Source organism: Dipodomys spectabilis, unplaced genomic scaffold, assembly GCF_019054845.1.
Source record: "Dipodomys spectabilis isolate Male_0828 unplaced genomic scaffold, ASM1905484v1 ptg000019l, whole genome shotgun sequence".
Classification (NCBI taxonomy): domain Eukaryota; kingdom Metazoa; phylum Chordata; class Mammalia; order Rodentia; family Heteromyidae; genus Dipodomys; species Dipodomys spectabilis.
In genome coordinates, this window is record NW_024870696.1 from 8,425,500 (window position 1) to 8,450,182 (window position 24,683).

General features: G+C 40.9%; 2 protein-coding genes across 3 annotated transcripts in view; both read left to right on the forward strand.

The window, feature by feature from the left end:
• The first annotated feature begins 7,652 nt into the window (after positions 1-7,652).
• Opn3 (opsin 3) overlaps positions 7,653-24,683 on the forward strand; it is a 30,718-nt gene continuing 13,687 nt past the window's right edge. Inside the window, exons 1-2 of one of the 2 annotated variants that reach the window (XM_042674509.1) lie at positions 7,653-8,155; positions 12,753-12,840. In XM_042674509.1, coding sequence (XP_042530443.1) covers positions 7,783-8,155; positions 12,753-12,793 — 414 coding nt within the window. In that variant the 5' untranslated portion in view covers positions 7,653-7,782 and the 3' untranslated portion in view covers positions 12,794-12,840. Of the gene's footprint in view, positions 8,156-12,752; positions 12,841-24,683 lie in introns of those variants that run through there. The other variant, XM_042674508.1, reaches the window with a different exon arrangement.
• On the forward strand, positions 12,159-15,539 carry Chml (CHM like Rab escort protein). Its single transcript, XM_042674506.1, has one exon. The coding sequence runs from the start codon at positions 13,079-13,081 to the stop codon at positions 15,038-15,040; it is 1,962 nt and encodes a 653-aa protein (XP_042530440.1). The 5' UTR covers positions 12,159-13,078; the 3' UTR covers positions 15,041-15,539.

Sequence of the window (24,683 nt, forward strand, 5' to 3'; positions counted from 1 at the left end):
AGGCACACAGGGAAGGTTTTACTTCTGTTCAGAAATACTACTGTAATTTTTCCAATGTGAAAAATCTTCCCATTCTTTCGATGCCTCCCTCTGTTATTCCAGTTTTTGCCCTAGGTCTCATTCCTGTGGTCTTAAAATCCCATTGTGTGGGAAGGAGTAACAGGGTGTTAGCAGGAGGAAAGCTGACTTAGGTTTAATGCATTTTCATACAAGCAAATGCTTCAGTGAAAATCCTCACCTGACCTCACAATGTTACCAGTGCCCTTTAAGTGACTTCATTACATCACAATATCTCTGTTACCTCCTAGTTTTTTCATGAGATTGCCATTCCCCCATCACATACAGGTGTGTGTGTGTGTGTGTGTGTGTGTGTGTGTGTGTGCGTGTGTGTGTGTGTGTGTGTGTGTGTGTGTGTGCGCGCGCGCGTGCGTGCCCGTGCACTTCTTGAGAGAGAAGATGATGAGTACAGTCAAGAAAGAAACCGGGTCATTACTTTTCCCTCTTAACCTTTCTTTTTATCCTAAAGTTTTCCTCTCTTCCATGTGGAGAATAAGGTTCACACTCACTGTTTTGGATATGAAAACTTTTTTTTTTTGACAGTACTAGGGTTTAAACTCAGGGCTTTACATTTGCTAGAAAGGTACTCTACTGCTTGAGCCATGCTTCCAGCTCTTTTTGCTCTGGTTATTTTTTAGATAGAATCTTGTTTTTTCTTGTTGTTTGTTTGTTTGCTGGACTTAATTAGATTGTGATCCATTTATTTATCCTTCCTGCTATGGCAGGAACAACAAATATGAGATGATCTGGAATACTGACTCTATTGATTTCTGTCACCACTTAGTTAAATGGCTAGGATTACAGACAAGCCACTGGTCTCTAAACTAGAACTTGAACTGTTTAGAAAAATTCTTTTAACTTCAGCTTCTAAGGATAAACATGTATTTCATCCTGTCATTTCTGCCATAAGCAAAGATATTTTTAGAGGTCTTGGAGAATGCAAAGAGTTTTTGTTCCTTTATGAATTGATCTTGAATTAAAATAATAAATGGAGCTAAGGACAAGGAAGGAATGATTTTCAACTCTTTATAGAACACGATTTCTTTTTATCATGGTTAAATTTCTGTGATTTAGGTGAGATGGATAAGGTTCCTATTCCCTTGGTCATCCAACTTTTAAAACATCTTTGCATTCAGGGATGAAGAAAATGGTATTGAGTGGCTCCTCCAATTCTAATCCTGTCTCCTTACTGTCTATTTCTGGATAGGAAGAAGACAGTAGGAGAGAAAACCTCTATGTATCATGTTACATATTTGGCAATACTATTTAATCCTTTTTTCTCTTTACAGCTTTAAAAATGCTCATTATTCAGTAGCATCCTTCATCCCACAATCCTTATTTATGCTTTCTTATGTTCATCTTTCCATTTGTTCAGCAAATATCTATTGAATACCTAGTTTGTGTGAGGAGCTGTTTTAGGCATTGAAGATCCCATAATAAAAAAACCTTTTTTTTTTAAAATTTAAAAACAATTGCTTTAATTTGTATTGTTAAATACAGGTTCCCTAGCTTTTGGCCCAGCCTCAGACCATGTCCACCTCCTGAGTAGCTGGGATTAGAGATCTGCATCATCACTCCTACCCTACAAAATAATTTCTTGAATTTACAATCTAATGGAGAAGGCAAATAAATCATCATGTAATATGTCAGAAAGTGGCTGAGGGCTGTGTGTGTCTGTGTGTGTGTGTGTTGGGTTTTTAGTGGGAGCTCAGGGAAGGTCAATTACTTTACTAATAAAAATATAATTGGAGCTCTGTGCTGGTGGCCTATGTCTGTAATCCTAGATACTCAGGCTGAGATCTGAGGATTGCAGTTCAAAGCTAGCCTGGGCAGGAAAGTCTTTGAGACTCTTATCTCCATTTACCCATCTGAAAACAAGAAGTGGAGCTGTGGCCAAAAGTGGGAGAGTGCTAGCCTTGAGCAGAAAAGCTCAGGGACAGCACTCAGAAATATATGTATAGCAGAACTCAAAGGACAAGAGGTAGCAAGCCAGTGGATTAATAGTAGAAGGATAGTTAGGGAAAAAGTAGAAATAAAGTCTTGAGATAACTATGTGCTTGACACATCTAGGAAATAGCAAAAGGGGTCTGGGAAGGTGGATCAGCAGTAGAGTGTTTGCCTTGTATGCATGAGGTCCTGGTTTCGATTCCTCAGCACCACATTAACAGAAAAGGCCGGAAGTGGTGCCAAGTGGTAGAATGTTAGCCTTGAACTGAAGAGCTCAGGGACAGCACCCACGTCTAGTGTTCAATCCCATGACTGAGCTAAAAAAGAAAAAAAGAAAAAGAAATAGAAAAGGGCCAGTGTGGCCTTCATGATGTGTGCTAGGAGAACAAGATAAGGGAGATCAAGGCTGGTGGTCAAATCATGTATGATTCTAGAGACTATTGTAAGGACTTTGGCTTTCACACTTAGTGTTGTGGAAAGTTTTTTGAACAGAGTAATAACATGATTTGATTTGGGTTTGAAAAATAGTGCTCCAGATATTTCATGAAGAATAAGTAAAATAGGATAGAGATCAAGAAACCAATTAGGTCATAAAGAGTAAACAGTTCTTCAAATCCTACTAAAGAAATGCATTTTTTTCAGTAGACCACCATTTAGCTGTTCTGTATCATCTGAGAGTGTTGAGATTTCTGATAAGGGGAAGGATGAAGTGCATCCACACACCTAGTTCCTCTCTAGGTCTAGTTTGTTTTTGCCATCTGCTGGGTGCTATAACAACTTAGAACTTGTTAGGTAATGCGGCCCTGGATAGGGGGAGATGACTATGGTAAGTTCTGTTGCCAGTAAGCTATTCAACTCAGTTGAGTAAACTCAATTTACTTGTCAAGCTAGACTTGCTTGAGTCATTCTTCAGCTTTTCAGTATTGTCCTTGTTCAGAGGTAGGCCTTTTTTTTATGTCTCCCTGGGAAATTCACACAGCAGGTAGCAATTTCCATAGTCCAAGTAAGAGTTGGGAGATGTACGGACTGTATGCAGATCATTATCTACAATGAAACGAAAAGCAGATTATAACACACAACTAGTGAAAATTGTAATGATGACTGGATAGTTGGTGATATCATGAAATTACTATATACAAATTACACATTAAAATTATGTTGTCATATTGTTTGATTAGTTTATTCTCACTGCTGTAACAAAATGTTTGAATAGTTTATAAAATATGAATTTTTATTTTCATAGATCTGCAGGCTGGGAACAAGATCAAGCTTTCAACAGACTGAGCATGAATAAGAGTCAAGTCCTTAGAGATGATACCTTCTATGTGTCCTCAGATGGCAAAATCAGCAAACAGATTCTCTAGGGCTTCTTTTTTTTTTTTTTATTGTAAAGATACTATACAGAGGGTTACAGTTACATGAGTGAGGTAATGAGTACACTTTCTCTTGAACATTGTTACCCCCTCCATTGTTTTCCCCTACCATCCCCTCCCTCCCTCCCTTCCCCGAGGTTCTTTTTTTTTTTTTTTTTGATTGTGATTAAGTGATTACATAATTTCAAAGTCACAAGTTCATTCTAACTTTCCTGGAGCAAATTGTCTATCACAGTCTGTAATATATAACAGTGTTCACATATTATATACCATATTTGTGATCAGCAGCATGGGGATATTTAGTAGTGGTTCAACCAGATGAGCGGGAGTTCTTTGTTTCTTAAGTCCTGTTAGTTTTGTTGTATCACCTAACTTTTTGGATTTAGCATCCACTTATCAGGGAGACCATGTACCGTTTGTCTCTTCGTTCTTGGCTTACCTCGCTCAACATGATTCCTTCTAGCTCCATCCATTTCCCTGCAAATGCCATTATTTTGTCATTTCTAATGGCTGCATAATATTCCATTGTGTATAGATACCACAATTTTTGGATCCATTCATCTGTGGTGGGGCATCTAGGTTGTTTCCATATCCTAGTTATTGCGAACAGTGCTGCAATAAACATGGAGGTGCACGTGTCCTTGTATATTGGTTCCTGTTGTTCAGGGTAGATGCCTAGAAGTGGTATGACTGGGTCGTAAGGGAGGTCAATCTTTAGCTTTCTAAGGACCCTCCAGACTGCTTTCCAAAGTGGTTGTATAAGTGTACATTCCCACCAGCAGTGTAATAGGGTTCCTCTTTCTCCACATCCCCTCCAGCATTTGTCGTTGGCTGATTTGTGGATGTGGACATTCTGACTGGGGTAAGGTGGTATCTCAGGGTTGTCTTTATTTGCATTTCCTTCACCACCAGGGATGATGAACATTTCCTCATGTGTTTCTTTGCCATTTTTATTTCTTCATTTGAGAAGTCCCTCTTTAGTTCCCTTGCCCATTTAGTAATTGGTTTGTTAGGTTTGGGAGGGATTAGTTTCTTGAGTTTAGGGCTCCTTTTATAAGGAGACTAGTCACATTCATAAGAACAGAACCTTCATGACCTAATCATGTTCCCAACTGCCATCAATTTGATGGTTAGGTTTCAGCATATGGGCTAGGGAAGGGTGACACATATATACAAACATTAATGCCATAGCATTGCATTTTTAACATATTTTGAAGCTACAAACTTGAATCCCTACAGTCAGCCATGGAAGTGTGAAGGAGCAGCCAACTTTGAAATATTGCTGAGAGTTTACACATGGGAAGTATTGAAAATTAACCACTGGGATGTGAATTAGTGACTTTGACAAGAGGTATTTCTGTAGAATGTTGGGTAAAAGAAAAAGGGGGAACAGGAAGATAGTAAGTACAAATTCATATTTTGCAAATGATCTTTTGAGAACATAGAGATGACCTGTAATAATGCACCAGTATAGGCAGCAGTAAAATGAACTGTCTTAGGAGTACCTCACAAAACTTAAGGCTTGAAGAATTCCCGTATCTAAAGGATAACCCATGTGAAAGGATATCAGAAGGCACTGAGAAGCAGTTCTGCATGCATTTGCCTATTACCAACTCTATACTACTTAAAAGAAGGCAACAAATTCAGTGGGAGCTAAAGGAGAATCCTTAGTAAGCCCTTCAAGGGTCACTTGCTTCTTTCTATCCAAATGAGTCCGACTAGCCAACAATCAACAGAAGCCTAGGAATTTGGTGGAGAGACAGATACATACATGTTTCCAGAGATACAGATGCTAGACTCTGAGCATGACTATGTCATGTTGAAGATGGCCTACTGTACTTTCAACAGCCTGTTTTGTTTTGAAAATTCTAGACAGGATGAGAGGGAAACACAGCAACCATTGATAAACCATTGCACCTGTTAAGAAGGAAGTGTAACAACAATCCCATGGACCTTAGCTTGTCTAGGGAATTCGTGACTCATCATAGGAAACAAAAGCACAGCATTTTAAATCTGACCAAATCAGAGATCACTGCCATCAGATGTCAGCTTTGCTAATCAAGACAGATTTTTTTTCTGGCTATCCTAGAAGGTACAAGCAACACATACTGGCTATAGATCAAGGAAATAGAAGAATGTAAACTTCTTCATTTCCCCATCTCCATCCTCCAGGTTCTGTAGCCTGAGGTCTATTTTGACAAGTGGACAAGTGAATTTTGCATGAGCTCTAATGTTTCAATATTAAAATATTCTGAATTTCTATTTACTAGAAGTGACCAGGAAGGTTTTCAATCTGAAAAATTTTAATCAAAAGACTGGGAAAAGTGGAAAGAAAACAACCAAAATGCATACTGCATGATCACTAAACTGGTTATGCCAGGTGCTGTTATTGTTTTCTTTTTCAATTGTGGTGAAAACGATTTCCATTTTAACTACTTCAAGTACACAATTCAATGGCATTAAAATGTTCACAATATTTCTAGAACTTTTCCTTCGTCCCCTAAAGAAAGTCTGTTACCCTTTAAACAAGTCTCTGTTTCTCCTTTCCCTCAGCCCATGGTAAATGGCATTCCACATTCTGGCTGTATGAATTTGACTGTTTTAGGCACCTCATATAAATAGAATCATGTAATATTTAGACTTTGTGCATGATTTACTTCACGTAGCACAGTGTTTTGCAAGTTCATCCAAGCTGAAATGTGGTCTAGAATTTCATTCCTTCTATGAATAATCTCCATATGCATGATGTAGTTAATGCTCAATGTATGGAGGTGCTTAGAGTCTGTCGCTCCAGGGAATTTGGAACACGGGGAATCATCAAAACTAGTCATTTGGGATTGATCTTTTAGTTTCTACCAACTCCATGTTAGTTGCCAGTGTCCAGGAGAGTGTGGCAGTGTGGCTCAGGACCACTGCCTCCTGTGCAGCCTTGCTAGATACTGACTGTGTGTTCAGGGACAGAGGAAAAAGTAGCACTTGGATTGTGATCACGTTCACAAGCTATATTTGACTTGTACTATATTTGCATTGTTACTAGGGAAAAGGCTCTGCGGAAAATGTGTGTTGTTCTAAAGATAGCACCTACCTCTCTATACCTGCCAGATATAGGTTGAAGATTTGGGAGCACCGGCGGTCACCTCCAGAGGACTTCAGCAAGTCTGGGTACTAGAACAGAATTTAGACATATTTTAGAGCAAGACAGGAAGGATCTGGGGTCCAGCCAGTCAGGGCTTGACCTCGGTTCCCATCTAATGCCTCTTACTTTCATATCCTGGAACTTTGAGCGTGGCAGGCTTCCCACCCCTGGCCATTACAGTACACATTATTGTAAAAGACCTTGGATGTGCCCCTACAGCTGTGGCCCGTTTATCTGTTGGCCAAGCTGGTTACTACCATTTCCCAGGCTTTCCAAAAGTATGATTTCTGTTGTTATACGAAGTAGATGAGCAGGGTGGGAATGATTACAGCCTCCCGGAAAGTGGAGAGGCCTAAGTGGGAAACTTCATCCAACCCCCTCAGCAGCACTGGGCAAGTCCAGTGCTCATAAATATTTATGAAGGAAGACAGAACGACTGAAAGGATGAATGAGTACGGTGTCTTCAAGATGGAAGCTGCGAGGCGAGGTGTGCTGAGCCAGTGAGGTTGATCTGCCCCTCTGCAATCTCGTTCTTGGGACTTATCCCCACTCGCACTCCGGTACCCGAGCTAGGCCAGTGTGGAACGAGCCCGGTGAGTGGAGAGGGCGCTGCAGCGGAGCTCGGAACGCGCGTCCAAAGGGCGGTCTGTGCCTGAGGAGAGGGGCGGGGCGACGAGCGCGCCGGGAGGAGGGTGGTGCCGCGCCTGCGGGGAAGGGCGGGACTACGAGACTGGGTGGAGGAGGGCGGTGACGTACCTGAGGAGAGGGGCGGGGCGACGAGCGCGCCGGGAGGAGGGCGGTGCCGCGCCTGCGGGGAAGGGCGGGACTACGAGACTGGGTGGAGGAGGGCGGTGACGTACCTGAGGAGAGGGGCGGGGCCACGAGCGCGCTCTGGAAGCGCTGACGAGCCCGCGGGGAGGGGAGGGGCTGCGAGAGCGGGCTGGGAGGGACGTGACGTGCCCGCGGAGAGGGGCGGAACTAGGAGATCGCGCCGGCGAGCTGTGACGCGCCTACAGAGAAGGGAGGGGCTACGAGTGCGTGCTGGGCGGGGCGTGACGTGTCTGCGGAGAGGGGCGGGGCTACGGGGCGTCCCGGGAGGGCGTGGGGCGCGAGGTGGGCGGGGAAGGCGGTTTGGCGGTCCCGCGTCGAATCCTTCCGCAGCATGGCCAGAGCCGCCCGCGGATCCGGAGCCGCACCCTGTGCCTGGCGTGCGGTGGGCCGCTCGTCCCGTTGAACCTCCCCGTGGCCGAGCGGCGCGGGCGCCGGGCCATGTACTCGGGGAACCGCAGCGGCGGCCAGGAGTACTGGGAGGACGGCGGAGCCGCCGGCTCGGAGGGTCCAGCGCCGGCGGGGACCCTGAGCCCCGCGCCCCTCTTCAGCGCGGGCGCCTACGAACGCCTGGCGCTGCTGCTGGGCTCGGCGGGGCTGCTGGGCGTCGGCAACAACCTGCTGGTGCTGGTCCTGTACTACAAGTTCCCGCGGCTGCGCTCTCCCACCCACCTCCTGCTGGTCCACCTCAGCCTGGGCGACCTGCTGGGGGCCGCGTGCGGCGTCGCCTTCACCTTCGTGTCCTGCCTGCGGAGCGGCTGGGTGTGGGACGCCGCGGGCTGCGTGTGGGACGGGTTTAGCCGCAGCCTCTTCGGTGAGTCGGCCCGGGGGGGGGGGCGGGGGAGGGCGGGAAGCGATTGCCCGCCGCCACCAACTTCCCGCCCCGGGGCGGGACGGGGGCCCCTGGCTCCGGCCGCCCGCCGCCCCGCTTCCGCTCGGACCCCGCTCGGGCTCTCCTCCCGCCCCGGTTCCCGGACTGCCTGCCTCATCTCGTCGGTGCCGCCCAGGGCCCCTGTCCTCTCCCCCCTTCCCCGATCCCCTGCCCCCCCCCCCCCCGATCCCCATCGTCTTCACCCGAGATGACTTCCCTCCGCTCCCGCGCCTCAGTTTCCCCGCCACGGCGTGCCCCGCGCCCCTCGGTTTCCCCGTGTGCCGGGCTTCTCACTCGACGTGGCCTTTACGTTTGGGGGAAGAAAGCGAGGGGCCTGTGCAGCAGAGAAATGTAAGATGGGGAGGGGGAAAGTGCTCAACTCGTGGAAGTTGGAGGAACAGGAAGAGGTTGATCGACCCATTCTGGATCTCCTGAAACGAGGGAGGGATTGGAAATAGAAGCCGTCGGCTTCTATCGCGGTTGTGAGGCACGGGATGTTTCCTCTCGTGGGAGATCTCTCCATTCACGTTAGCCGAGGGCAGACCGACAGGTGCACTGCTAGGTATTTGACAGCTTGTTTTTTTTTTTTTTTTTTTCCTCGTGTGTCATACCAGTCAAATGGAAGGTGACATTACAGGTGGTTCAGAGAATTCCAACTCTAGTGCATAATCAGTTGTGCAGCCAGTAGAGTTCTTTAGATCAAGCAGAATGGATCATACTACAGAGGGACGAACTAAACCAGTATATGATCAAAGACGTGATACTGTGTAAAATTGAGAGCAAAAGTACTTACCACATGACCCCCCCCCCCCCCCCCCCCCGGGAGTTTCATTCGTACGAAGGTTTATAATCGAGGTGGTTTCGTTTCTTTTTAGAACCCTGAAATCCCTCAGCAATTGATGACAGCATTTTTTTTTCTTGGTCGATATTGGGGAACAAGGTCTTTGTTAACACATACATACATATTCACCAACCTCCTGTTTAAACATTGTGTTATGTGTCATGGCTCCTTAATGTTTTGTTTTTTGGTTTGTTTTTGACATGTCAGAGAAGTCGTGACTTCATTTATTTGACTTCTTCAATGATGTTTTATTCTTCCTTAAGCATTAGCCTGAGGATTTCATTAGTTTTTTGGAGGACATTTCCAAAAATTTAAGTCTTAGGGAAGGGACCTTAGAGGTATGTAGGTGGAGACAAATGGCTATATAATTATATTCCTTATGTTAGTTAAAAAAATACCCAGATTTTGGCCATACTAAGCTTTTTAAAAAAGGTAATTCCAGCCCCTACCTAAATTGTCATCAATCATGTTCACTGGGCTGAAACAGGCATGCAAGTTTTTTTGTTTTTGTTTTCCTCGTGAAATCCTTTTTCTATTCTGGGAAATTGTTTTGGCAACTATGAGTTTCCTAACAAGGATATATTCAGTTTTTTAAATAAGAACTATCAGTACCTAAGGTTTTCTTCACCTCATTCTGTCTGCTGGCCCTTCTGAATCTCCTACCCTCTCTGACTTTTACTCCTTCAGCATTTCTGCTTGGCCCATCTCACTCAGAAGCAAATTTTTTCAGAAGCAATTTTCTAAGATTGCCAGAAACACTCTCCTCACATGAGATGGTATTGTACCCAAGGGTAGCTCATTTTGTTTCACAGCAGCTTTATTTTTTACTATTGTTATTACTTGGAAATATTCGGATTTAAACTCAGATCCTTGCCTTTCTCAGCAAACATGCTATCTCTTGAGACATACTATCAGCTCTTATTTGCTTACTTACTTTTTGATAAGGTACCACATGTTTGTCTTTGCATGGTCCTCCTACCTATGCCTTCCACATAGCTGGCTGACAGACTCACACCACCACACCTCGCTGATTTGTTGAAACGAGTGCTCATTACCTTTTTGCATAGACTGGATTTAGAACTTTGTCTACCCAATTTCCACCTCCCAAATACCTGGGCTTATAGGTCACGTACCATTATACCCAGCTATCAGAACCTTTAGTTAGTGCTTTGAATCCTCATTTTAAAACTAGAGGTAGACCTTCTGGAGTTAGAGAATCAGAGACTTGCTTACCCTCCTGGAGGACAAATCAAAAAAGTAAGATTTTGTAGTACTTAAAATGTTCTTAGCAAAGATTAAAAAGGTCCCAGGGTGTGCCTGTGGATTATGGTGAAGGACGCTTCCCTTTTATCGCTAGCAAGAACCAACCAACCATGGAATTGGAAGGCAGGGGAGGCCTAATAATCCTGAATTCCAGGGCTAGCTCCACAGATGCTGGAGAGGCATGCCTATCAAATGGGAAGACCACACTGGTCTTCTGACAGGAGAGTGGGTCCCACTCTTAATCCTGTGGCTGACTCACGGTGTCGACTTTCCCAACTATTTAATCTCCACTGCCATCAGTTTCTCATTCTCACTCTGAAGTACCTAAGTGTCTAGATCTCAGAGAACCACCATGGGCTTGTATTTTGAGAACTTCTTTGATGTCTGTGGTTTAGAAATTGCTTAGTCTTAGTACTTAAGACCTATGTGCTTGTTTCTTCCTCCCATCCTCAGTCCTGACCCCTTGGTAAGCTGAGAATAAGCACATAGCAATGGTTATCCTGGTCTTCCTCTTCATACCCTGCTGGAAGAAGTTTACATGAGCAATTCAGACATTCTTATACACATAACACACATACACACATACAGACACACAGGTACATGTGTATCTATGTCCCTCCATTAATTTCTGTATGCATAAGTATATATATCATATATTGTATATATATTATATATCACATACATATATGTGTGTACACATATATACGCACACACATATATATATGTACACACACGTGTGTGTGTGTGTGTAATGAGTAAGCCAGGCAACTGTTTCATCCTGGGCTCAGATCCTGGATTCTCAGGAAATAGTGAGAATAAATTAAATTCCTGGTATTTTTGAGACAGAAGCTTTGACTAGTTAGGGCTATTAGATAATCATTTCAGTTAAGCTGACCTTGTCAGTTTCATCTAAGTTCCAGCTGAATGGAATAGTCTTCTTACTTGTATTGACCTAGATTTCATAACGTTTAATGGTAGTGAAAATTAGAGGTAAAAGAGCTCTCACTGTTACTGGGAGAATGATCATCTTTAATGATAAACAGTAGAAAGGCCAGCACTGGGGATGTGTCCCAGGTGAGTATGCCCTCTGGACCCATGGCTATTCTACCTCTGGCTACACTAAGCATCAAACGGACCTCCTACATATAGAAAATAATTTGCATTGTGGTAGAAGTTAACAGAAGAAACTTTTTTTACTGCCCCTTCAAAAATAAGAATAGTAACACGGTGGTCTTGGCAGAGGGCATTTAGAATGATCTCTTTTCTTAGGAGACAAAGATTTATAGTTGCAGAGACAGTCTGGCAAAATGCAAATATTACCTTCAAATATTAGAAATAGGTGTTATTGAGTTAATGTTTTAATATATGAAACCAGAAAATTATTATTTTTTTTGGGGGGGGGTCCAGTCGTGGGGCCTGAATTCTGGGCCTGGGTGCTTTCCCTCAGCTCTTCAGCTCAAGGCTAGCACTCAACTACTTGAGCCACAGGGCCACTTCTGGCTTTTTTTCTTTTTGCTTATGTGGTGCTGAGGAATCAAACCCAGGGCCTCATGCATGCAAGGCCAAGCGCTCCACCACTGAGCCACCTTCCCAGTCCCCAGAAAAAAAATTTTTTAACTAGGAAATGTACATATCTACATTCAAATACAAATGATTAGCAATGAATTTCCCCTCAGAAGGCCTATTCTTTTATGCATTTACTACTTAAAAAATGTTTTATTGTTATTATAAAGGTGATGTACAGAAGCAGTACAGTAACAAGTCAGGTAAAGTGTTTTTGGACAGTGGCACCCCTTCCCTCTCTCCAGTTTTTCCCTCCCATCCCCACCCACAAGTGTTAGTTCATTTTCACCATAGGGTCCAGTGAGGAGTGTTGCTGCATTTGTTCACCCTTTGCCCATCCATTTTTGTATGCACTTATTTTTAAATGCTATTTTACTGCAGGACTTCTTTTGTAGTAATCTGTAGTTCAGTCATGTAGTTACCATTAGATCCTTAGGGTAGTTGGGCTGGAAAGGTCTTTTTAGCTATTCTGAAATCACATGCAGATTGTATTTGGCCACAGAAATATTCCTAATCACAATGTTTCCATAAATCATAATCTGTTGATCCACATGCTTTCTTTTGGTCTAAGCTCACAGTTGTTTGTAATTTATTGAAATATTTTCTTAGAAGCAAATGATTATGTTAATTATTTTTAGTTTTATGGGAAATTATCTTTTCCTTATTACTGTATTACCTTATTGGGAGGTTATATATCTCTTGTTCATTTTCAAGATATAGAAATGATGTGAGCAAGTATTTCATGATGTGGCTTAGTAGGCATTAGTATCTAAGTAACAAGTCATATACCAATGGATTGTAATTGCTGTTGCATGTAATTACTTTGCTCTTACATTGTTTACAATTGTATTTTCTTGAATTTTCTTCTTTCAGAGAAGAGTTCCAGTCACAAATGCATACGTAATGCAATTTGACATTTACTGCTAAGGTGAAATGCAGAAATGAAAACGACACATCCATTTTAGTATTCTCAGATGTGACTAGATGTACTTTATCATGTTTCTGTGCAACTGACTTATTACAAAATGTTTATAAAGGTTACAGTTAAATAGCTAGGACCTGCATACTTCTCGGATAAACTGAGACATCACAAGGAGAGAGATTTTGTTTCAGCTTAATCATACCTCAGAGGAGCCCTCAGCCTAGATCCATACACATTCCTTCAGCAGCAGCTGTCACTAGATACTTTGCCTCCTAGGATGGCTGACAGACTTCCCACAGAGTTTGACGTCGTGATAATAGGGACAGGATTGCCTGAATCTATCCTTGCAGCTGCGTGTTCAAGAAGTGGACAGAGGGTCCTGCATATCGACTCAAGAAGTTACTATGGAGGCAACTGGGCGAGTTTCAGCTTTCCTGGGTTGCTGTCTTGGTTGGAAGAACTTCAACAAAACAGTGACACTGAGGAAGAAACGATTGCTGCATGGCAAAACTTGATCGAGGATACAGAAGAAGCCATATCTCTTCAAAAGAAGGATGAAACTATTCAACACGCAGAAGTATTTTGTTATGCAAGTCAAGATAGGGTAGACAGTGTTCTAGAGACTGATGCTCTGCAGAAATATCCTTCCTCGGAGACCTCTAGTACCTCCATTAAACCTCTAGATTCCACTAAAGAAAAGGACTCAGCACCTGTTACCAGCTGCAAAATGCCTGACAAACACACTCAGAAAAGTGGAGAGATTTCACTGGAAGTACCTGATGAAGAGGAGTTGATGGAGAAAGAAAAGCCCTGTGGTGATAAAATTTGTATACACAGAGTTTCAGATGAAGAGAAAAATAAAAACCAACCTGCAGACGAACCCGAAGACAATGCTGATAAGCCAAAGAGAAATAAGATTACTTACCCCCAGATGGTTAAAGAAGGCAGGAAATTTAATATTGATTTGGTATCAAAGCTGCTGTATTCCCAAGGATCATTGATTGATCTTTTAATCAAATCAAATGTTAGTCGTTATGCAGAATTTAAAAATGTGACTCGGATCCTTGCCTTTCGGGAAGGCAAGGTAGAACAGGTGCCTTGCTCCAGAGCAGATGTCTTTAATAGCAAAGAACTTACTATGGTTGAAAAGAGGATGCTGATGAAATTTCTTACGTTTTGTCTAGACTATGAACAGCATCCTGATGAATACCAAGATTTCAAACAGTGTTTATTTTCAGAGTACTTAAAAACTAAAAAATTAACTCCTAACCTTCAACATTTTATACTACACTCAATTGCAATGATATCAGAATCATCTTGCACCACATTTGATGGCCTTAAAGCAACAAAAAACTTCCTTCAGTGTCTTGGGCGTTATGGCAACACTCCCTTTTTATTTCCTTTGTATGGGCAAGGAGAAATTCCCCAGTGTTTCTGCAGGATGTGCGCAGTTTTTGGTGGAATCTATTGTCTTCGTCATAAAATAAAATGCCTTGTAGTTGACAAAGGATCTAGACGATGTAAAGCAATTATAGATCACTTTGGTCAGAGGATAAATGCTGAATATTTTATTGTGGAGGACAGTTACCTTTCTAGGGAAATATGCTCCAATGTGCAGTATAAGCAGATATCAAGGGCAGTGCTCATTACAGATCAGTCTATTCTGCAGACAGATTCAGATCAGCAGATTTCCATCTTGATAGTGCCGCCTGAAGAGCCAGGAGCTTGTTCTGTTCGGGTCACAGAATTGTGTTCTTCAACCATGACATGCATGAAAGATACCTATCTAGTACATCTCACCTGTTCATCTTTAAAAACAGCAAGGGAAGACCTGGAGCCAGTAGTGAAGAAATTATTCTCACCTTTTGCTGAAACAGAAGCAGATGAGGAAGGTCTCAAAAAGCCAAGACTCTTGTGGGCTCTTTATTTTAATATGAGAGATTCCTCAGGGGTTAGCAGAAGCGCATATCATGGCTTACCTTCCAATGTTTACGTCTGCTCTGGGCCTGATTGTGGTCTGGGGAATGAGCATGCGGTCAAGCAAGCAGAAACACTGTTTCATGAGATCTTTCCAAGTGAAGAGTTCTGCTCTCCTCCTCCAAATCCAGAAGACATTATCTTTGATGGTGATGATAAGCAGCTGGATGCTCCAGGAACTGATAATACAGAAATGGCTAAGCTAGAAGACGGCGAGGAAAGCAAAAACCTAGAAAATGCAGGACAACACCTTCAGACTTAGAAAAGTGCAACTTGGAAATTTTCTTCATCTTGGCATTGAGTATTATCACTTGAAGGACAGCTTCCATATGAGTAATTACAGGTGACTGTATGAGGAAGGCCTTGCAGATGCCGCTAGCTGTCTTTGAGACAATGGACATTGTATGTCTTAATTATCAATTACTGGCTTTTGAACTTTGTTTCAGCTTTTTTTCCATGATTCAGTCTTAAAACAGTTAGCTTTATTTTACTATTGAGTGTATGTGTGAGAGTTTCATGTGAACATTTTGGGAAGGTAAAATTGTACCTGCTATTGATATTCATCATCTGTAGAACAATAAATAATGTCAAAGGCATACTTCAGTTACGTTTGCAGCTCTACCACTTGTTTGAATAGCAAAACACATATACAAATAGTAAATTATGTAAGCCTTTTATATAGAATATGAATAAGTGGACTTTGTAGTAAGAATAGCAACTAATACAAGTGCCAATATGACAAAATGCAGTTGTCTAATTGTTGAACAATTAGCTTTGCATGATCCTTTATTCTTTGTGAAGGTCTGATGTTACATTTTGCAGGTGATTTCATCCTATTGCCCCTTTGAACTAGCGAGGCAGCGATATCAAGGTAGCCTTCAGCTTTACAAACACATTTAGAACTCATTTAGGGGGAGAAAAATTGCAAAGAAAATCTGAAGGATAAGATTAGTTCTGCAGAGCCCTGCCTAACAGCTAAAAAAGCTTCCAACAGATAACTGAGGCCAGTATAGATTAACTGTTTTCAGGCAGGAATTATAGCATAAGACTTGCAAATAGGAAACAAATTCAATGACCAATAATTTTCTCAGTGTTTGCCATGTGGAGGAGCAAACATTGGTACCTTTTCATATTTTCATAATTCCCCAAACCCTTGATCTCCCACTGACTTTTTGATGTTAGAAGATTTAAGAGTGTAGATTCTGCGAATGAAAGAAAAAGCACCTGTGGCAATCAGTACCTAGAGCTGCTGTGGAAAACAAGTAGACTCAGGGTTTGTAGCTTTCCGAATCAGAAGAGAATAAGATTAATTAAAACTAAATAATGTTTTAGGTCTATGTATCTCTTAAAGCAGAATTTGGCCATTTTAACAAAATAATGCTCTTTGGTAACATCTTCTGATAGGAACCCTGTGTTACAAAAATTTTAGAACAAAATATGTTCTTGATACACTCATTCAAAATAGAAGTATTTTTGAGGAAAGTGAAACAAGACATTTAAGTAAATGGCAGCATACCAAAAATAGAAAAGCGAACAATCAGTATCATTGTTTTTAAAATAATATTACTGGGTAGATTCTAAGATTTAAATCCACCAAAACAACTGAAATGCTTGAAGTGTTCTACAAAACTGTAAATGAAAAGAAATGATTAGTCAGGCTTGGTAGCATATGCTTCTAATCTCAGGTATTCATGAAGTAGGGGCAAGAGGATCTCAAGTTCAAGACTAGTCCTGACAAAAGTAGCAAGAAATTGTCTCAAAACCAAAATAAATGGGGGTGGGGGTAGGGGTCCTGGGGGCATAACTCAAGTGGTAGAGTGCTTGCCTGGAAATCCATGGGTTCAATTCTAAAAACTAAAAAGTTTTTCATGATCACAGATTACGCATCATAAATTGAGAAAGAGGTAAATAGAAAAATTGCAAAAGATAATACAGTCAATAATAGCCAAATGATGGAATCAACCTAGAGGTAGAGCTCACAAGAACAGATGAATGGATAAATAAGTTATAGAATGTTAAATAGACAACAAAAAAATGAAATAATCAGATTTGGGAAAACATCTTGAGGACATCTTACTGAGACAAGCCAAGCTTCATAAACATAATATGTGCTTTCACTTGTATGTGGAAGCTAGACCTAAAAGACATTCATACTCATGGGCATATACATAAGTATAAATATCCATATCGATAATTACTAGGTAGAGTGGAGAGACTGGAAAAAGGAGGATGAATAACTAATACATCTCAATATTGAGGGCAATACAGAGAAACTCACCAAAAGCTGATGATCAGTAGAGGATTGGAGGGAACAGAAATAGGTTCTGTGGGCAGGTGGGGACTAATGGGAGGTGTGTACGTGAGAGGAGAGTAAAAAAGATTGAGTACTAGCAAAATAGTCTAGTCACAATTATGAAAACAGAACAAGGAAGCATGCTGGTAACACTTTTCCTGAAAGGTACAAGGAGTGTGATGATGGTGGAAATGAAATTGCCTGGAATATAGCACTAATGTGCATAGACATGAAACAATGAAATTCCCTGCCCTGTATAACGTAAAGAAGCAATACAAAAAAGATTTTATAGCCAAATGTAATGGAAATCAGTAGTAGAGTAGGCCAAATTTTCTTGTTTTTCAAAACTAAGGAAACTGATCTGTTACTGGAAATCAGAACAGAATAACAAACTGGAGATTGAGACGAGTTATAACCAGTAAGGGACATTTAAAAATGTGAGCAGTTCCTATGAGAGACAACCTGGTATAATAGAAGGCAGTGAACCGGGACACCTTGGGTCACTCATACTTTGACAAGCCTGCCTACCATTTTGCCATCTATAAAGTAAGTAATATGTACCAGAATTATTGTGAGGGTTAAGATTAGATAAGTATACGAAACACAAAGAACTGTATTGTGACAGTATGCAATACCATTGATACAATGCCATTTATCATTCCAGTTGTTTTATGTAACAATAGAGAATTGACATAATCTAGGAAAGTAAACAGGCACAGACATTTTTTAGTTTAAGAGGGAAGGTAGGAACTTTGCTCTTTCAAGTCCTTAAAGCATGCTATTAAGCAATCTTTCTAAGTTCTGTGCAGCTGAGTAGTCAGTTGTAGACCAATAAGCCATTTGGAAAGAAGTGTTAAATAACTATTAGAAAGAAATAGCTTGCTAGGTGCTAGTGGCTCACTCCTGTAATCCTAGCTACTCAGGAGGCTGGTATCTGAGGATCACAATTTAAAGCCAGCCTAGGCAGGAAAGCCTGTGAGACTATCTTCAAAGTGGAGCTGTGGCTCAAGTGGTAGAGTGTTAGTCTTGAGCAAAACTGTTCAGGTACAGCACGGGCTGTACTCAAGTCCAAGCTCTAGGACTAGCATCAAAATGAAACAACAACAACAAACTAGGTAGCTGGGTGCTGGTGGTTCATGCCTGTAATTCTAGCTACCCAGAGGCTAATAACTGAGATTGTGGTTCAAAGCCAGCCCAGCAGGCTGTGAATCTCCAGTGAATCACTAGAAAACTAGAAGGTGCTGTGGCTCAAAGTGGTAGAACTTTGTCCTAGAGTGAAAAAGCTCAGGGACAGTGCCCTGAGTTCAAGCTCTACAACCAACCCAAAAAACAAAACAAAAAATCTTACGTAGATCCTTGTGGAAATACGATAATGTGGTTTCTTCTGGATACACCAAATATTAAGTGTAAAAGTAAGACTACTGCTTATATCCTCATAATGGTAACAAAGGAACTTCATAGCAATGAAAGTAAGCTCTGCAGATGAAAAATACTGACAGGGTAGATCAACTAAAAGAGAAATGAGAGCTAGACCCTACATAAGAGAAAATGGGGAAAAAATTGCATTACATAGCACTTAAGAATCCTGAAGGTTTTATACTCTTTAGTAAGCAGATTTATGAAGGGTTAGGTGACAATGAGAACATACAAATAATAATTCAATTAATATTAAAGTATAAGTTTAAATAACTGATCTATCTAGTTCATGCTATTGGGCAAAAACTTAAATCTGCATGTGGCTTATAGCATTAGCATTGCACATTAGCAGTCACTTTAAAGAACTATTTAGAAAACTATCATGAGCTCTATAACTGGTCTCTGGACATACATACTCAAATAGGACATGCTCAAAAACATATTTAAAAGAAAAATGCTACTTGTGCACAGATGTTTCTAGCAATATCCCTATGCATTTTTTAAATATTGGTGGAGAAATGCATACATTTTGGTGTGTTGCTCTTGCTATCATATACTGTCACATAGCTACTAAATGATATTAATATATATAGCTGTATGCAAAAATGTTTAAGAATAAAAAATGTTAATTACAGCACAACTTATCGTTTCCTGATTTTTTCTGTAACACATTAGGTCTCTATATTAAAGGCATCAGAAGACATGTGATTACACTTTAACCTAATGAGTTCTTTTTTCGGTAAAATACTGAAGGAATTTACAATAAAAATAAAAGATTAATTGACAAAATGGTCTACTGAAATGATGAGAAAATTACTGGTATTTTGGAAACTTGTAATATCCTTTCAATAAAATTCTAAAAGTTAAAAAGTCACGAAGAAAATTTCTAAAAATGTGTAGTAGAAAGTTTATACCAGTTTGGTAGGAAAAAATTCTAGGTCTAGATAGGCTTGTCTTTTCTCATTGCCCAACATTAAGGAATAATAGCAGTAACAGTAGTAAAGGATTCCAGATGTCAGCATGAAGACATCCTATACAAGCTGAAGCATGGTCTCAAATCCAAAGTAGTTCAGCAGCCACGTTACAGGGAATCTTGAGGCCCAGGTCATTGAAAGTAGGACTCACAGGTGCCAAGCCCTGCCCTGGGCAGAACTTGAGTCTGAGGATGCAGGCAGGCCCTCTCTTCCAGTCAACCTGAGAGATTCAAGTCAAGGCAACTTAATTCAACAGACAGCAGTTGATTATGAACTGGCATTAAACTAGAGATTAGAAAATGCATTGTGCACTGGTGGCTCATGCCTGTAATTCTGGCTACTTAGGAGGCGAAGATGTGAAAATCATTTTGAAGCCATCCTGGGCAGAAAAGCCTATGAGGCTCTTAGCTCTAATTAACTGGGGGGGGGGGGGGGGGGGGGGGGCGGGGCGTGGGGAAGTTGGATGTGGAGGTGTGGCTCAAATGGTAAACATGCCAGCCTTGAATGAAATAGCCAAGCAAGAGCTCAAGGAGTTCAAGCCTCACTACTTGCACTCATGCATGCGTACATGCACACACACACAGTATCGAGATTACAAATAGAAAAATGACTAGAACAAGTTCTCTGAATCTCCTGAGTCGGTTGGAATGCTTACTTTAAGGTAAGGAATTTTTTTTTTAACCTTAGGAGCTACCTATCATTTTAATTGTAACTACCAATACTATCCTTAATGAACAATCTCTGGCTTTTATGATACCTTGTAACTTGTGATATTTCTTTTGTAGGTGCCAAAACCTTTTATAACACAGCTGCTTAAAGGGTTAAAAAACTGAGTTGGTTAACACTTCCTAAAATCTATTTCAGCCAACATTCAGATGCTGTTAGAAACTGAGAAAAGGACCAAGAAGAGAGAGGGGAGATTGGGTCTAAAAATCCCAAAGCATTGATCACTTAAGAAGTATAAAGAAAACTAAATGAGAGAACATAAAATTTTAATTCCAAGAAACTATCTGTTTAGAACTGTGTTTATTTACCTTCCTCTTTTTGGATCCAGGGGAAGTCATGTTCCTGTTGGCCTTGAAGTAGCTTCTTCTGGGAGGGTTTCTGAGGAGTTTTAACCTTTATTATAAAGAGGCATTATTTGAATTCTTTCCATTTAATCAAATATGGGATGTACTCACATTTCAACAGCAGAGGGCATGGCAGCTCCAGTTTTCTATAATGTCTGAACAGTGCAGTGAATGGTTGAACTGACTTTGACTATGACATGCACATTGTGACATCAGTTCTGCTACAGCATACATAGAATGTTTTCTTCTGACAACTATATAATCTGGTCCTCAGGACACCTACACCTACGTAAGATAAGAAAGAGCTAGTAATTATACCCATTTTACAGACCAGACCTGAAATAATTAGCTTGCCTTGACTGACTTCTGATTAGTATTTAGATCCACTGAGTAGAAATGCTACTCTTGCATTTTTCTCCCATTTCTAAACAGTTATTTCACATATGAGTGAATAAATACATAAATCAATAATTATTAAATGTTGGCTTCAAGAATTTTAAGAAGTGTTTTCCTCCTGTAAATTAAAACTTAATTAAAATCTGTAAAGAAAACTAAGGTTAAAAGAGGAGTTGCTCATTTAAGCTCACATCTGAAATCTTTGTGTTGTCAATATATTTTATGTATTTTTTACTTCCTGCTGTTGTCCTATGATTTTGGCAATTGCTTATGGTTAAACATATTTTATCCATATTACACTCAGAGCAACTACTTAATAAAGGCGTACACATAACAGGAAATAGTGATGAAGTTAGATTCAGAGCTTTGGGGCTGACAGGTCGATAGTGCCTGTTTATAATTCTGGAGGAGATAGTCTTTTAGGCATTTTAGGTTTTAAGGAAATAGAAGTATTTGGAGACTTAGTAGAGAAGCTTCCATGCTGGTTCTTTTTGTTATATGTCATATAACCCTTGTGTATTCGATTTCCACTTAAGATTGGTTTATCTTTTATGCTAAGAAACAAGTATGCTAACCTAATATTGCATTTTAACACTATAAGTTTGTAGTTAAAAGATTTTGTAACAATTCAAAGCTTACTACCTAGTCTAATGAGAAATTGTATAGACTGTTCTGATGAAGAGCCTGGGATCTTGTTTTCAGGCAACTAGGGATTGTAATTATGGATGTCTTGTTTAAGGATGACCGAGAATGAATCAATAAGATTACTCGCAAATAGTGCACATTAAATAATTTCTCACATGTACCATCAATAATATTACTAATTTCTCCCATTTTGCTATTGTTCTCAGAATAGAATGTGTTCCACCCATTGGACAATGGCTGGAGCCATTCTTGGTTGTCAAAAATAGGTAAGAGGGCACCACAGCATGTAGTGAGTCCTGGAAGGGTCTGTTCACTATCCTAGAGTACACAACACAGCCCCAAAGCTTCAAGTGTCAATAGTGCCAACGTAAAGAGACTAAAAGAGGAAATGAATGTTTGAATACTTCATAAGGACTCTGCTTTTCTCCTGTTTCTGTTCTCCACTTCTACCTTTTCCTCAAGTAACTAACTTGTTCTTCAAACAGGGTTATTGTGGTAGGAATTCAGTCTACTCTGTAAGTCCCCACTCTCCATCTCTTCCATCACCAGACAGTAGTGGCTTCAAAGCTTCTGGAGGTTTATGATGTTGTAATCTCCAAAAAATAGAGAATTAAAGAATACAGCATAAGCATAACCATCATTGTGAAATTTTTATACATGCACGCCTTGATCCAACTCACACCTCCATCACTATGCCCCAGCTTAAAATATTTTTCTTTTTTTTTTAAGTTGTGAAACAAATTTAATGTGTTCCAATAAAGCAGTTTTTCAGTGTGTTTTAGGACAAAAATTTAAACCAGCATCCCCTTTTGTGACTTATTTTCTTAATAAAACTAAAAAGGAACTAAAAAAAAAAAACCTGTTTACCAGGTCACTGTTATTAGGAAAGAATGCAGCTGAACAACTAAACTTTGCTGTACAAATCAAGCAGCTCACTCTCCTGGGTATTGTTCAGTGCTTGGTCTTATAATTTTAGCAGGTTTCAGTATTCTATTTTTATATGTGCATATAAAATACTTCATACGCATTCTCCGTCACCCATTCACTTATACCCCCCACTCTTACTAGTACTCCTCCCAAACAAGCTCTGTATTACATCCTTATCATTCTTTGTGTGTGTGTGTATGTGTGTGTGTGTGTGTGTGTGTGTGTGTGTTGTTCAGAGACATTCCCTGTGTGTTTCATATATGCATATATTATACTTTTGTCAGATTATCCTCTTCTGTTGCTTTCTCCTTCCCTGGGGATTGAATTCAGGGTCTGGACTCTGTCCTGGAGCTTTTTTTTTTTTTTTTTCTCAAGGCTAATACTCTACCACTTGAGTCACACTCCACTTCCAGCTTGTAAATTGGAGATAGGAGTCTCACAGACTTCCTTTCTTCAGGCTGGCTTCAAATCATGATCCTCAGATCCCTACATCCTACGTAGCTAAGATCAGAGGCATGAGCCATCAGTGCCCAGTGGGATTTTACCAGAAATGATTGATTAAAAAAGAAAGCATGATTTTTTGAGAGTGTTATTCATGACAGTATCAGTAAAATTATGTTAGGAATGTATCACAACATCCTGTGGATTTTAGAGTTGCCAATACAGACTAAAGAAACCATCTACAATTGAATTCACTTATTTACACACAGTCATTGATGGTTCACCAAGCAGGAAGATAGTACAGCAGCTTGGCATTTTGTACTGTGTTAACTATGGAAAATGTCCAAATGTATTGGGATGAGTCAGTATGATTAGTGCAGATAAGAATCTCAAGTATACTGCAATGTGAGGCCACAGGTTCAACTCATCCCATTTATTTGGTACAAGATCCTGTCTCAGTTTCTGTGCTAAAGTTTGAGAATATAGGAATGCTAATTATAAAACTAACACTCACTGAACATGTATTATATGCCAAGTACTGCTATAACTTCTGGCTATTTCTATTACAGCAACCCAATTAGGTAGGTACTCTCACTACAGATGTGGAAGCAGACACTTCAGAGAAAACCTGATCAGCATCACACATAGAAAATGGCAGAAGCACTTTGTATCCCGCCATAACCCACACTCTGTGCATGCCTTCAAAGGTGTCAGACGAAGTCTACGAACACGGGTATCTACTTAATGTTCTAGGAACAGTTCTCATTTATCCAATGTATTAAACATTATCTCTTCTTAAGACAGCATTGTGATGGCAAACAATATTTCTATGTTCAGATGAGGCACAAGGCTCAGTGAATTTAGCAGAATTAAAGAAATGATAGTGAACACCTTATCTATTGGAGATGGCATTATGTACAATTAGTCACATATTCAGCTGTACTGGTGACTAAGATAATAGGCATAAAGTTAATGGATGCACAGGGAAGTTATATTATATTTAGTCTGACTAGGAAAATCTGGGAAGGCTTTACGCACACACGCGCGCGCACACACACACACACACACACACACACACACACACACACACAGATGTGTCTGTGCTCTGAAGGCTGTTCTGCGGGAAAAGGTCCCTGCGGGATGCACGGCAGAAGCAGGCAGGTATGGAAGACATACTTGGCCAGAGCATGTTGTACCGGGGTTAGTGTGAAATTGGAACACTGGATAGGGACCAAAGCAGTGTCAGCCTTAAATAGCACACTAAACTTAGGACCTTTAGTGGAGCTAGGTACTGTGGAAGGGTTTTTCAGAACAACCTTCTGGCAAGTTCTGATCTAGCAATGCTAAGAAGTGGGCATTGGAGACACATTCTGTGTTGGGAAAGAGAACCACTTCTGTGATCTAGAGGACTTCTGTGATCTAGAGGACTTTTAGCGGTACGTGGACATGAGAGTTAAATCCGCATGAAGCCCAATTCAACAGTGTGGGACACAGCAGTGGTCATAAGGTTATCCCAGTATCATTTTGCCCAAGCTATATAGCAATCATTTCTTTAACCATCCTGATAAAATTCTCCTGTTTCCATTTTTTTTTTGGTTGGTTGTGGGCCTAAACTCCGGGCCTAGGTGCTGTCCCTGAGCTCTTCAGCTCCAGGCTAGTGCTTTACCACTTGAGACACAGTGCCACTTCCAGCTTTTTCTGATTATGTGATGCTGAGGAATCGAACCCAGGACCTCATGCATG

What these genes read in the sequence shown, in the direction of transcription:
- Chml (XM_042674506.1), top strand. Translation starts at nt 13,079, where the DNA reads ATGGCTGACAGACTTCCCACAGAGTTTGACGTCGTGATAATAGGGACA.